The sequence below is a fragment of the Leucopleurus acutus genome (assembly GCF_964270905.1).
Source record: "Leucopleurus acutus genome assembly, chromosome: 2".
Lineage (NCBI taxonomy): Eukaryota > Metazoa > Chordata > Mammalia > Artiodactyla > Delphinidae > Leucopleurus > Leucopleurus acutus.
Genome location: NC_139143.1, coordinates 156,640,560 through 156,655,204, shown reverse-complemented (window position 1 = coordinate 156,655,204; position 14,645 = coordinate 156,640,560). Strand labels below are relative to the sequence as shown.

Below are 14,645 nucleotides of genomic sequence, written 5' to 3'. Positions count from 1 at the left end.
CTGACCTTGCCCATATCCTTGATCAATCCAAACATGTCTTCTCCATACCTAGACACCTGAGCAATGGTGAAAGGGGGAAAAAAAAAAGGAAATCCCCCCAATAACTGTGTTAACTGAAGTAACTATAAATTTATATTCTTCAACATCAGCTACACCCCTGATGTTGCCTAGACCTCCTTCTCAGTGTCTCTGGTCAGCTCTCTCCCATTTTCCAGTAGCAATTCTAAAGCTTCATTACTCACAAGTCCCAAACCCATCACCTTCCTCTTTCTACATTCTCAACAGACAACTATGCCTCCTACTTCATCAAAAATATAGAGGCCTCAGGAGTGAATTATTTTAATTCCTGCTCTCCTTCCTGATCTGCATTTGAGCCTTTTCTTCCCTCCTGTCCTCTCATTTCAGTGGAAGATGTAAGCCTTCTTCCTGCCCAAAACTGTACCTGAATTCCTTCTTGTCTCCTTGGGAACCTTATCCATCATTTATCTCCTTTCTTTTGTACTTCTCCACTGTCTCTTTTGCTCTCTTATAAAAATGTTCAAGTTGCTTCCATCCTAAACTAAAACACCCTCAAAGTATAAGAAACTAATAACATTGGCTAATAAGGAGAACTGGATGGCTGGTAGATAGGGAAGAAAGGAAAACATTTTCCATAAACTTTTTTATATTTATTTATTTTTTGCGGTACGCGGGCCTCTCACTGCTGTGGCCTCTCCCGCCGCGGAGCACAGGCCCCGGACGTGCAGGTCCAGCGGCCATGGCCCACCAGCCCAGCCGCTCCGCGGCACGTGGGATCCTCCCGGACCAGGGCACGAACCCGAATCCCCTGCCTCGGCAGGCGGACTCTCAACCTTTGCGCCACCAGGGAAGCCGTATATTTTTAAAATATTAGAACCACATGTATTAGTCATTATCTATTATTTTAAAACATCCATGATCATGAGTGTCTCTCTTTCAGAGGGTCCTCTTCTTCTAGCTGTCTATTAAGTATTGGTGTTTCCTAAGGCCCTCTGGACTCCGTCTTTTATTTACTCTACTTATTATTGTGGGAAAGATGGTTCACATTCATAGCTTCAGCTATCACTTACAAGCTGATGACTCTTAGACCTGTATCTCTAGCTCAGATCTTCTTCCTGAACTCTACATAAGTTTATCAACTACCTGCTAGATACCCTACTTGAATCTAATTCTTAACAGGTCTGAAGCCAAACTGTTATTTTTTTATCCATCAATCCATTCATTCATTCATTCAGTAATCATTCATTCATCCATTCAAAAATATTTAAATTTTGACCAGTAATAAGTGCCAAATTCTGTGCTGAGCACTGTAGATTCTACAGTGAAGGTAAGTTTCCAACCACCTAGATCCTTATGGCCTTTAATATTTAAAGTGGCTGGTTTAATCCTTTACTATCCTTCAGTTTCTCTCATTTGAAACAAGAAAATTGTTCCCTTGGACTCTAATTCTATCCCAATCTATCAAGAGATAGGAAGAGAGGGAAACAGATAACGAACAGGAATTACAATACAGTTTTATATAAAAAGTTATATAATAAGGATAAACACAGGGGTGCTTAGGGAACAATTAGATGGGGCAATTAATTTTAACTTGGAGGCTAAGGAAGGCTTCAGAGGCAATCAAAGTTTTAGCCAAATCCTGAAAGATGAGTAAGACATCTCTTGTGACCCATCTCGCATTCTGTGGGTCCATCTTTTTATTCCAGACATTTCTCTTGCATCAGCTATGTACCCTGACAGCATTTCACTTCGTGCACCAGTCATCTCTCATTTTCTGTCCTGAGATTTCCAGCAACCACCATGTGGGATACTTGTGGGAACCCACTCAGCCATTCTGGCACACATACAAACCTTTAAGTGTGAGGAAATTTATACCCACGGGGCAACCTTTAACCAACGGGTAAAGGAAGCTAGTAAATAAATACTTCTCTTTTCCAAGTCTTGGGCAATTACTCTAAGGTACATTCCACATGGCCCCTGAGAAGGTCTCCAGAGCTAAGCTTCAGTTGCCCACAGTGGTAACCAAGTCCATAACACACACTTAGATTGCCCTTCCCTTTTTCCCTGTATCACTCTTTAAATCCCACTCCTGGGCTTCCCTGGTGGCGCAGTGGTTGAGAGTCTGCCTGCTGATGCAGGGGACACGGGTTCATGTCCCGGTCCGGGAGGATCCCACATGCCGCGGAGCGGCCGGGCCCGTGAGCCATGGCTGCTGAGCCTGCGCGTCCAGAGCCTGTGCTCCACAACGGGAGAGGCCACAACAGTGAGAGGTCCGCGTACCGGAAAAAAAAAAAAAAAAAAATCCCACTCCTGTTCCTTAGAATCACTTCTCAAAATAAACTACCCATACACACACCCTTATCTCAGGCTCTGCTTTTGGGGGGAAATCCAGGTTAAGGAAGATCAGGAATTAGTTATTTAGGTATGGATAGAGGGAATTGAACATGTTCCAGGTGGATGTACAAGTATCCAAATTTGTGGAATTGCAAAGGCAGAGTATATTTAGTAAGCTAAATGTAGTTACACATCATATTACCCCTATAAATTTATTCCTTGTCCTGCAGTCTCTAACTTTGTGAATGTCACCACCATCCGACCAGTTGCTCTTGCTAGAAACCTGGAAGTCACACTTGACCACTCCTTCTTTTCCTCCCACATCCAGTTAATTAGCCTTAAAGGTCTCCTAAATATTCTCCAATTTGTTCCCTTCTCTCTATTACCACTGCCATTGCCTTGGTTTTGTCCTTCCTCATTTCTTACCAGGCTACTGCAAGAGCCTTCCAGGGTCTCTCTAGCTCCCCTCAGTCATGCAATAATAGTTCTAAAATATCAACCTGTTAATGATCCTTCAAAGTATCCCTACAGGATAAAGTATACATTCTATTCTTACCTTTATCCCAGACTATATGGCACAGTATGGTAGTTAAGAGCATGGGCTTTGAAGTAAATGACTAAGGTTCAATTACTAACTCTTCCATTAAACTCTCCTAAGACAGTCCCCTTATCTATTCTCAGTAAGGTCTGAAGGGGCTGGTGTAGTCTTGGCCCTATGAATTCTCGAAATTAATGAACCAATACTCACTTTCAACATGAAGTCTTGCACTGAGGAGAAATCACTGGGAAAAGAATGCAAACTGGGCAGCACAGGGATAATCAGTGCAAAGGAAAGAGAAAGCCCAGATAAAATGGAGATAATGAAGCAGAGGAGAAAGATCTCAAAAGAGGGGGCTCTAGAACTATGAAGCTAGAAAAGCTATGCTGACACAGACTTCCCTTCTAAAAATTTAGGAAAACTAATTTCAGGTTAAAATTAGTAATAGAAAAGGATTACAGTCAAATCCTATACAAGGTTATTGTTGAAAAATATAATAATAAAAGTTAGAATAACATCTCTACCATAAAAGCAGATGTCAGAAAGACATGCTCAAAAGACAGATTAAATTCATAGCCTAAGATTTCAAAATTATCTAAAATAAGAAAATGATGAAAGATGTGAAATGTGAAAGATGAAATGTGAAAGAACAACATAAATCTGAATTAGAAAAGTTAGAAATGAAATGACAGAACTCAAGAATGAATTAGAAGTAAAAGAAAAATATCATTTCAGAAATAACAGCTAAACTAGGAAGAACACAAGAATGAATAAAACACAACTCTTAATGCCTTAAGGCAGGGGTCCTGGTCCATGGCCTGTTAGGAACCAGGCCGCACAGCAGGAGGTGAGCAGCGGTGGGCAAGCGAGCGAGCGAAGCTTCATCTGTATTTATAGCTGCTCCCCATTGCTCGCATTACTGCCTGAGTGCCACCTCCTGTCAGATCAGCAGCAGCATTAGATTCTCATAGGAGCATAAACCCTACTGTGAACTGTGCATGCGAGGTATCTAGGTTGCATGCTCCTTATGAGAATCTAATGCCTGATGATCTGAGGTGGAACTGAAGTGGTGATGCTAACACTAGGGAGCACTGGGGAGCGGCTGCAAATACAGATTATCATTAGCAGAGAGGTTTGACTGCCCAGAGACCATAATAAATCAACTGCTTGCAGACTCATATCAAAACCCTACCAGTTGAACCTAGTTGCAGGGCAGGAATAAAGAGGTAGACATAGAAAATGGACTTGAGGACATGGGGTGGGAGGGCGAAGCTGGGGCGAAGTGAGAGCAGCATCAACATATATACACTACCGAATGTAAAACAGTTGGCTGGTGGGAAGCAGCAGCATAGCACAGAGAGATCAGCTCGGTGCTTTGTGATGATCTAGAGGGGTGAGATAGGGAGGGTGGGAGGGAGGCTCAAGAGGGAGGGGATATGGGGACATGTGTATGCACATGGCTGATTCACTTTGTTGTGCAACAGAAACTAACACAGTATTATGAAGCAACTATACTCCAATAAAGATCTATTAAAAAAATAGATAAATAACAAGGTCCTACTGTATAGCACAGGGAAGTATACTCAGTATCCTGTAATAAACCATAATGGAAAAGGAGAGGAAAAAAAAAAAAACCCTATCAGTTAGTGGCAAGTGAAAACAAGCTCAGGGCTCCCATGATTCTGCATTATGGTGAGCTGTATAACTATTTCATTGTATAACACAGTGTAATAATAATAATAGAAATAAAGTACACAATAAATGTAATGTGCTCGAATCATCCTGAAACCACATCCCCCACCGCCCCACCCCTGGTCCATGGAAAAACTGTCTTCCACGAAACTGGTCCCTGGTGCCAAAAAGATTGGGGACCGCTGCCTTAAGGGAAACAGAATGTAAAAAAGGAAGAAAATCCTAAAAAAAATTTTTTTTTTAAGATAAAAAGGATTTGAGGCAAAGTAGCAGAAAGAGAATATAAGCAACAAAGATCCAGCATACACACAAGAGTCCCAAAGTCTAAAACCAAAGCAATGTAACAGAACGAATGCCTAAAACTGTAATTCTAAAAAACTTCTCTGAAGTAATAAAAAAGGCAGAAACTTCACAGGGAAAGGACATACTACATATCTAGAAAATAAAATTCAGAACATCAATGGGACATATTATGTAGTAAAACCACAAGATTTTAAAGAAAAATAAAAACTCCTTTGGGAGCCTAGATAAAAGGACCAATTCACTCATAAGGGAAAAAAAAGCAGATTTTCACTTGGACTGTTTTGACAGCAACACTTTACAATAGAAGATAATGAAAGAATTCGTTTAAGATATTTAAGGAAAAAATGTGAGTCAAGGATATTATATCCCCATAAATTGGCTTATGAATACAAAGGCTGCAGATAATCTGTTGAGCACTGATATCATGACCACTTCTTAAGGAACCTACTAGTAATAAGCTTCAGACAGCCAAATGACCAGAGAGACAAGGACTAGGGACTGGTGGTAATGATCATTAACAGCTGCTAACACCAAAAAAAGACAATTAGAAATGATTTGCCTCAAGACAGAAGACACCACCACCTACAAAAGCATCTTGCCAAAAAAATTCAAACTGGAATTCAATTTAGCCTCTAGGTCCAACTACCAATTAACAGAAAATACAGAGAGAGGAGTACTTTTGAAATGACACCACAGGGCTTCCCTGGTGGCGCAGTGGTTAAGAATCCACCTGCCAATGCAGGAGACACAGGTTTGAGCCCTGGTCCGGGAAGATCCCACATGCCTTGGAGCAGTTAAGCCTCTGCGCCACAACTACTGAGCCCACAACTACTAAAGCCCACGTGCCTAGAGCCCACGCTCTGCAACAAGAGAAGCCACTGCAATGAGAAGCCTGTGCACTGCAACGAAGAGCCGCCCCCGCTCGCTGCAGCTAGAGAAAGCCCTGCGCAGCAACAGACACCCAACGCAGCCAAAAATAAATAAATAAATAAGTAAATAAATGTATTTAAAAAAAAAAGATGACACCACAGGGTCACAATCAGCAAAAGCAGACTGTGGGAAACTCTACAAGAAAAATACCCAGTTCCTTCAACATATAAATTATAAGGGGAAAAAAAAAGAGAGATGGAGGGGAAATCTATATATTAAAAGAGATTTTAATCAATTATAATGTGTATAAATAAATAAGTAAATAAATGTATTAAAAAAAAAAGATGACACCACAGGGTCACAATCAGCAAAATGCAGACTGTGGGAAACTCTACAAGAAGAATACCCAGTTCCTTCAACATATAAATTATAAGGGGAAAAAAAAAGAGAGATGGAGGGGAAATCTATATATTAAAAGAGATATTTTAATCAATTATAATGTGTAGTCCTTATTTGCTTCCTGATTTTAATAAACACACTAAAAAGATTTAAAAATTCTATTTATGAGGCAACTAGAAACTCATGTACTGATTGGATACTTGATGATACTAATGAATTATTATTATTTTATTTATTTATTTATTTATTTATTTTGCGGTACGCGGGCCTCTCACTGTTATGGCCTCTCCCGTTGCGGAGCACAGGCTCCGGACGCGCAGGCTCAGCGGCCATGGCTCACGGGCCTAGCCGCTCCACAGCATGTGGGATCTTCCTGGACCGGGACACGAACCCGCGTCCCCTGCATCCACAGGCAGACTCTCAACCACTGCGCCACCAGGGAAGCCCACTAATGAATTATTAATTTGTTTTTTTAGGTGGTATAATGGCATTATACTTTTTTTTTTATTTTTTAAAAAGCCCTCATATAGCAATGTTCTGAAATATTTACAGATGAAATAACATGATGTCTGAGATTTCCTTCAAAAGAACATGAGAGGGAGCAAGTTGGGTGGGAATACAGATGAAATAAGATTTGCCATGGGTTGATAACTGCTGAAGCTGGGTGACAGATATATAGGTAATGCTCCATGTACTTCTGTACATGTTTGAAATTTTCCATAATAAAAAGTTTTTAAAAGTGCTTGCTTCGGCAGCACATATACTGAAATTGGATCGAAACAGAGAAGATTAGTACGGCCCCTGCACAAGGATGACACGTAAATTCATGAAGCATTTCATATTAAAAAAAAAAAAAGTTTAAAAAAATAACTGGTCCACAATTGGTATTTAATAAATAACAATTTTTTTTTTTTTTTTGCGGTACGCGGGCCTCTCACTGTTGTGGCCTCTCCTGTTGCGGAGCACAGGCTCCGGACGCGCAGGCTCAGTGGCCATGGCTCACGGGCCTAGCTGCTCCGCGGCATGTGGGATCTTCCCGGACCGGGGCACAAACCCGTGTCCCCTGCATCGGCAGGCGGACTCTCAACCAATGCGCCACCAGGGAAGCCCCCTAAATAACAATTTTAATCATTATTATTAGTTGACTGAACAAATATTTGCCGAATGAATGAGTTCAGACATAGGTAAGACTGAATCATTCTTCAGCAAACAGGAAACACAATTATGAAGAAAATATAAAATCTAAGAACTTTTATATTATCAGCACCATTTATAATAATGGAGCTCACTCACCCAGGGCCTGGGAGAATGAATGAGCCAATAATCTCTCTTGATAAGTCAGGGAAAGAGGTTTGGGCAGCTGAAACAAAAAGTGAAAAGCCAGTAAATCAGCAAAATTGTGGGATGAGATAAGGCAAAATGAAGTAGAAAACAGTGCCAGAAGAATAAAACCAAATGAAATATGTTGAAAAAACATAACATAGCAGATATGATGTCCAGCTCCAATATTCTATAAGTACACACAACAGAAGTTTCCACATACAAGTAGGACTGCAATACATTTAGCAAATGCAAGGCAAATGACAAAGATGATAAACTAAAACAATAAAACATATTTTAAACAAGCCAAATAAAGCTAATATACTACTGTGGTCTTTCTCTGAGCAAAGCAGAAGCCACATGGGATAACCTCACAGTAAATTTGGGGAACTCAATCTGGAGGAAGTAGGTAAAGATAAAAGAACCAAAAGCAAATAAACTCGGAACTCTCAAAGGGAATATTCTTATCTTACCTAAAATCTTATTGAAAAAGAGTCTCCAAATGTTTAGGACGCTGCTTTGTGGGCACAGGGGAAGAGAAATAAATGGCTCAAAGTAGCACTGCTTTTAAACCATGGCACAGCCTGTGGGTACAACTTTCTCCCTTAACAAGGTACCTGTCATCCTTCAGCAAACACTAACAAACTGCCTCCTCAGGCTGTCTCACTTTTTTAACTGTTTATACGTATTTCCATTGTGCTTCCTACAAGCTCACGTTGATCCCAATCAGACGGTTCTAAATTTTGGCTCAGGTTTTACTTTGTTCTTAATGGCTATTCAGGCATCTATTTATGTTCCTCCACAGGTTAGCTTTGCTGCTTTCTGTTCCAGGTTGGAATGCAAGTTGATGTGAAGCCAGGATTTCAGGTGCCATTGGTATAGGAGAAACCAAGTGGAGAGAGCAAAGAGAGCAGAGACTTGCTAGCCAAAGTCACAGCTTGAGAAGAAAGCTCAGAGGCAGGACTGTATATAAAGGATGCCGTGTAAATGATGTGAAAACAAAGGGGTAAGGGAGGAATAGAAATTATACTGTGCAGAATGACTTAATGAGGATTCTGATCCTAGGTATAAGGAGAAGCCCTAAAATAAGAAGTGATCAAAACCATAAGAAGAGGTAGTGACTTGGGAGTAAAATGTCCTTTTGGCAGTTACTTTACCGTTCATCTCATGCCCTCTCCTATTTATTAATAGTTGGCCCTATTATTTCTCAAGGCTCTAAGAGTTATAGGAACTTATTTGCATGAAACTCCCAGGATCTCCAGTTCTAGGCTAGGGCAAAAATAACATTTCTAAGATTTATAGATTAGGGAACAGAGAGTTTAGTTTATACCTCCATACTAAATTGTTAGACAGTAACTAAAACAGCTCCTGGGAAGACCACTAAAAACCCTTAGCTTCTTGGTAAACCTGGCATCTATCCCCGTGAAAGAACAGAGTTCTCATGACCTTAGTGAAATTCCCCATATCTTCCCTAAAGAAAGAAGCAGCTGCACTAAAGAAAACAACACACCCAACATTATGGTATTAGAAATCCCCACTGTAATCAGAAGCACCAAAGCCTACTTGGGTAGAAGCAGAGAAAGACAAAAAGGAGGCCAAAAAGTGAAAGGAAATGCCTATATACATTGCACTGGAGGCCCTGGCCAGGGCAATAAGACAATAAAAAGAAATAAAAGGCATTAAGATTAGAAAGGAAGATATATTATAATACTGTTTTTATTTCCAGGCAACATGATGATGTATATAGAAAATCCGAAAGAATCGACAATTTAAGAAAGTCACAGGGCACAAGGTCAATATGCAAAAAAACAGTTGTATGGCTATATACAAGCAATAAACAATTAGAAAATAGAATAAAAAATACTAGTTACAATATCATTACATTGAAATGAAACAGGAATAAAATTATTGAAAGATGTTCAAAACCTCTATACTGAAAATTATAAAAACATTACTGAGAGAAATTACAGAAAATCTAAATAAATAGATATTCAAGGATTGGAAGATTCAATATGAAGATGTCAATTCTCCCCAAATTGACCTACAGATTCAATGCAATTCCAATCAAAATCCCAGAAAGCTTTTTTTGTAAAAACTGGCAAATTAATTCTAAAATTTATATTGAAATGCAAAGGACCTAGAATAACCAAGGCAATTTTAAGGAAAAGGAAATCCAAAGAACCTAGAATAGCCAAGGCAATCTTCAGGAAAAGGAACAAAGTTGGCAGATTTATAGTACCTGATTTCTAGACCTACTTTATAAAGTTAAAAATAATCAAGACTTTATTAAATGTGGTACGGGAAGTAGAGACAAAAAGACCAATGGAACAAAGTAGAGAGAACAGAAATAGCACACTCAGGGACTTTCCTGGTGACGTAGTGATTAAGAATCCACCTGCCAGGGCTTCCCTGGTGGCACAGTGGTTGAGAGTCCGCCTGCCGATGCAGGGGACACGGGTTTGTGCCCTGGTCCGGGAAGATCCCACATGCTGCGGAGCGGCTAGGCCCGTGAGCCATGGCTGCTGAGCCTGCGTGTCCGGAGCCTGTGCTCTGCAATGGGAGAGGCCACAACAGTGAGAGGCCCGTGTACCGCAAAAAAAAAAAAAAAAAAAAGAATCCACCTGCCAATGCAGGGGACACAGGTTCAATCCCTGGTCCAGGAAGATCTCACATGCTGCAGAGCAACTAAGCCCATGCACCACAACTACTGAGCCTGTGCTCTAGAGCCCATGAGCCACAACTACTTAGCCTGTGGGCCACAACTACTGAAGCCTGCTTGCCTAGAGCCCATGCTCTGCAACAAGAGAAGCCACCGCAATGAGAAGCTCACACACTGCAATGAAGACCAAAAAACGCAGCCAAAAATAAATAAATTTAAAAATGAAAAAAGAAATAGCACACACATAATCGGTCAACTGATTTTCAACTAAGGCTTCAGAGCAATTCAATGGGGAAAGGCAGGTCTTTTTAACAAATGATGCTGGAACAACTGAATATCCATACAGAAAAAAGTAAACCTTTATACCTTTACTTTTAGAAGTAAATACAAAAGAATATCTTTATAAGCTTGGGGTAAGCAAAGATTTCTTAGGACACAAAAAGTACTAACCATAAAAGAAAAAATCAGTAATCTGGATTTCATCAACATTTGAAACTTCTGGTCATCAAAGTCACCATTAAAAATGTAAAAAGGCAAGTCACAGACTGGCAGAAAATATTCACAACACATATCTGACAAAAGCCTTGCACCTATAATATATAAAGAATTTCTATAATCAATAATAACAAGGCAAACAACTCAAAAAAAAGGCAAATGCCTTGAACAGACATTCCATGAAGATATACAAATGGTTAATAATCATATGAAAAGGTGATCAGTATCATTATCATCAAGGAAATGCAAATTAAAACCACAATGAGGGCTTCCTTGGTGGCGCAGTGGTTAAGAATCCGCCTGTCAATGCAGGGGACACGGGTTCGAGCCCTGGTCCAGGAAGATCCCACATACCACAGAGCAACTAAGCTCCTGCGCCACAACTACTGAGCCTGCGCTCTAGAGCCCGTGAGCCACAACTACTGAGCCCACTTGCCACAACTACTGAAGTCCGTGCGCCTAGAGCCCGTGCTCTGCAACAAGAGAAGCCACAGCAACGAGAAGCCTGCGCACTGCAACAAAGAGCAGCCCCCGCTCGTCACAACTACAGAAAGCCCACATGCAGCGATGAAGAACCAACGCAGCCAAAACTAATAAATAAAATAAATAAACAAAATATCATTAAAAAAAAAGAATAAACATAGTTATTAAAAAAAACATCCACAATGAGATAGTGGTACATAACACACACTAGAATGGTTAAGATTAAAAAGACTGACAATACCAAGTGTTGATGAAGATGTGAAGCAAGTACAATTCTTATACATTGCTGATGAAGTGTAAAATGTACAACCACTTAGAAAACTATTTGGCAGTTTGCAATAAAGTAAACCCTATAACCTATAATATTTTTACAAAAAAACCTGCAGAACAATATTCATAACTGCTTTATTCATAATATCTAAAAATTAGAAACAATCCAAATGACCATCAACAGAAAAATGGGTAAATAGTGGTATATTTATTCAATGGAATACTACTCAGCAATAAACAAGAACAAACTAGTTATACCTGCAATCATATGAATGAATTTGAAAAATATTATGCTGAACAAAATAAACCAGAATAAAATTATATGATTTCATTTATACCTACTTCATGAACAAGCAAAATTAATATATGGTGATAGAAATCAGAACAGCAGTTGACTCTAAAGGTGCAGGATTGACTAAAATAAAGCACAAAGGAACTTTGAGAGGTGATGAAAATGTTCTAGATTTGGATAATGATAACCTGGGTATATATAATTGTCAAAACTCATTGAACTATATAATTAATACCTGTGTATTCTACTGTGTGTAAATTATTCCCCAATAAAGGGAAGGAAAGGCTGTGTACATATCTGCATTAATTTTTTGTTCTTTAGTGCACAGGTAGGTTGAAAATAATAATACATCTGTTTGCAGTCACTAGAAATAGTAGGAGAAATTTTGCCCCCCAACTCAAGTAAGATAGCAACATTATCACACAGAATGAATTTTTTCCAAAGGACATCAATTTGAGAACAACTGACAGTGGATCTTTCTCAGTTTATGGGCCACAGACCACTGGGGAGACTGTACCCTCATATCCATAGACCCGTGTTAATTTCTTAATCAAAGGAGACTAAACATTCAAATATTATCATGTGGGGGAGCTGAAATTTTTGAAAGTTTCTTCATACTTCTTTCCAGTCGATCCCTCATCTGCAGAGTCAACTGCTGGTCTGATCTCTATTACTATATATTAGTTTTGCTTACTTAGGAACTTTATATAAATGGAATCTTTTGAAGTATATTTGAAGTATTTTTTTTTATAAAGATGTACTATGACTGAAAAATATTGGAAACTAGTGACTGTAACAACTGTCTAAATCTTCACTAGTAACCAAACTAAAAAGCAGTTGAAACATGGGCAAGAAAGAATGTGATGCAAGAATATATTTTTTTAAAAAGTACTGTAGGGAGTTCCCTGGTGGTGCAGTGGTTAAGAATCCGCCTGCCAAGGCAGGGGACACGGGTTAGATCCCCAGTTCTGGAAGATCCCACATGCCGCGGAGCAACTAAGCCTGTGCGCCACAACTACTGAACCTGCGCTGTAGAGCCCAAGAGCCACAGCTACTGAGCCCACATGCCTAAAGCCCATGCTCCGCAACAAGAGAAGCCACTGCAATGAGAAGCCCTTGCACCGCAACGAAGAGTAGCCCCCGCTCGCCACAACTAGAGAAAAGCCTGCGCACAGCAGCAAAGACCCAATGGAGCCAAAATAAATAAAACAAAATAAAAAATAAAATATTAAGGAAATAAAGCACTGTAAACTGCAATGCATTGGGAAAACATAAGATGATATTTATCTTCAATGAACAATAAAAATCAAGAAATAGTTTTTCACCTTAAGTTTCTGATATATGTGGCGCAGAGAATCTGCAGTTCCCATGTCAGCTTCATCAGAAATATACACAATATCTAGCTTCATTTTCATCTTGAAGTCTGCACATAGAGCCTTTTGGACATCCCTGGTGGTAATGACAATGACTTCTATAGCATGAAAGAAAAAAAGAAGGAAAAACTCTCATTCATTTAGACAATGGTTACACTTTTTCAATTAGATTTGGTCTGTTTCTAGATTTAGTAATAACAGCTAATATTATTGAGACTTTTCAACGTATTTTACGTGCATTCTCTCAGTTAATTCTTACAGCAATCACATGTTACAAATGAGAAAACTTGGAGTAAAAGAAAGGAAGTGACTTTGTTCAGGGTACTAAAACTAGTAAACGAGATCTAAGATAAAACTCGCGTCTGTATGATTAGAGCCCATGCTTTAACTAATACATTACACACCACTTCTTCCTGATGTAAAGAATTTAGAAGAACATTTATCAAAGCATATACAAATAAGATCACATTTTAACTCTTCATTCACTCCAAAGAAAGAGCTATCACCACTCTCCATCCGACAGCCGTTAGTGCTTCACTGAGGATCACAATGAACCCAGAAACAGGCAGTTTCCACGTAATAGATGCCTTCACCTTATCCACGTAGCTATCAATAATGACAGAAAACTTGGGGTTTTGTCATGGATCTTTGGCAGGGTAATGTAACCCACTGCAATATAACATGTGTTGCTGATATCTGAAGATCAGATTTTAGCACCTCTAAAGTGTAACAATTTCCACTACTTGTTCCATGATAGTGCTCAATTATCTCTCCCTTTCACTATAATCATTCTCTTTTCTATTTTCTTCCCTTCTTTCTTCCTCTTTCTTTTTCAAATCATTTAACCTTTCTTCTTTCCTTCTCACTTTCTTCCTTTCCCCATTTGGCTTTCTTTCAGTCATTAACTCACTCATTCAACCAATAAGTACAAATACATTTAATATGTAAAGGACAAATAGGCACTGAGAATTCAGAAATGAACTAAACATGGTTCCCATTCTTAAGAAACGTAATATGGAAAAATTAGACATGGAAATGATTAATTAAGGAAGGCTTCATGGAAGGGATCGCCTCTGAGGCAGGCCATGATGAATTCAAGTCCAACAAAAATTTCTTTAGTTCATACTGTACATAAAATGCTGATGTTACAAAGATGAATTAGACACAGTACCTGCTCTCAGGGAGATCAGTCTCCCATGCCACTAACTACAGCATAAAGCAGGCCTTGAGAGGTACTGAGATAGAAAAACAAAGTGTGATGAAAGCATAGAGGATGATTATGCTCTGATTAAAACCGTTTGTGATTAAAAGTCTTTGTGGTTTCAAAGAGAAGGTGACACTTCCATAGGTTGGAGAGGACATTTTAGGTAGAGTGAAGGGAGTAACTATAAACACGGGACAGTCAGTCTCATAACTGGACCAGGAATCTTCCGTATGGAGAGAGACTAATGCTAAGTGGGGCTATGTTAATTTCCCTAAAATCACAAACAACATGAACAGAGTGAACATAGAGTTTACTGTTCAACTAAAGAATCCCATATTTAGGAGACATTCTCCAAATTCTGACTGAGCCTCACTGAGAAGGAATTTTCTATATAC

General features: G+C 39.3%; 1 protein-coding gene across 1 annotated transcript in view; it reads right to left on the bottom strand.

Annotated features, from left to right (window-relative positions):
• Positions 1 to 14,645, bottom strand: part of EIF2B3 (eukaryotic translation initiation factor 2B subunit gamma) — a 148,904-nt gene that overhangs the window by 123,367 nt on the left and 10,892 nt on the right. Inside the window, exon 3 of the mRNA XM_082833915.1 lies at positions 12,999 to 13,144. Within this exon, the coding sequence (XP_082690041.1) occupies positions 12,999 to 13,144 (146 nt within the window). The remainder of the gene's footprint in view (positions 1 to 12,998; positions 13,145 to 14,645) is intronic.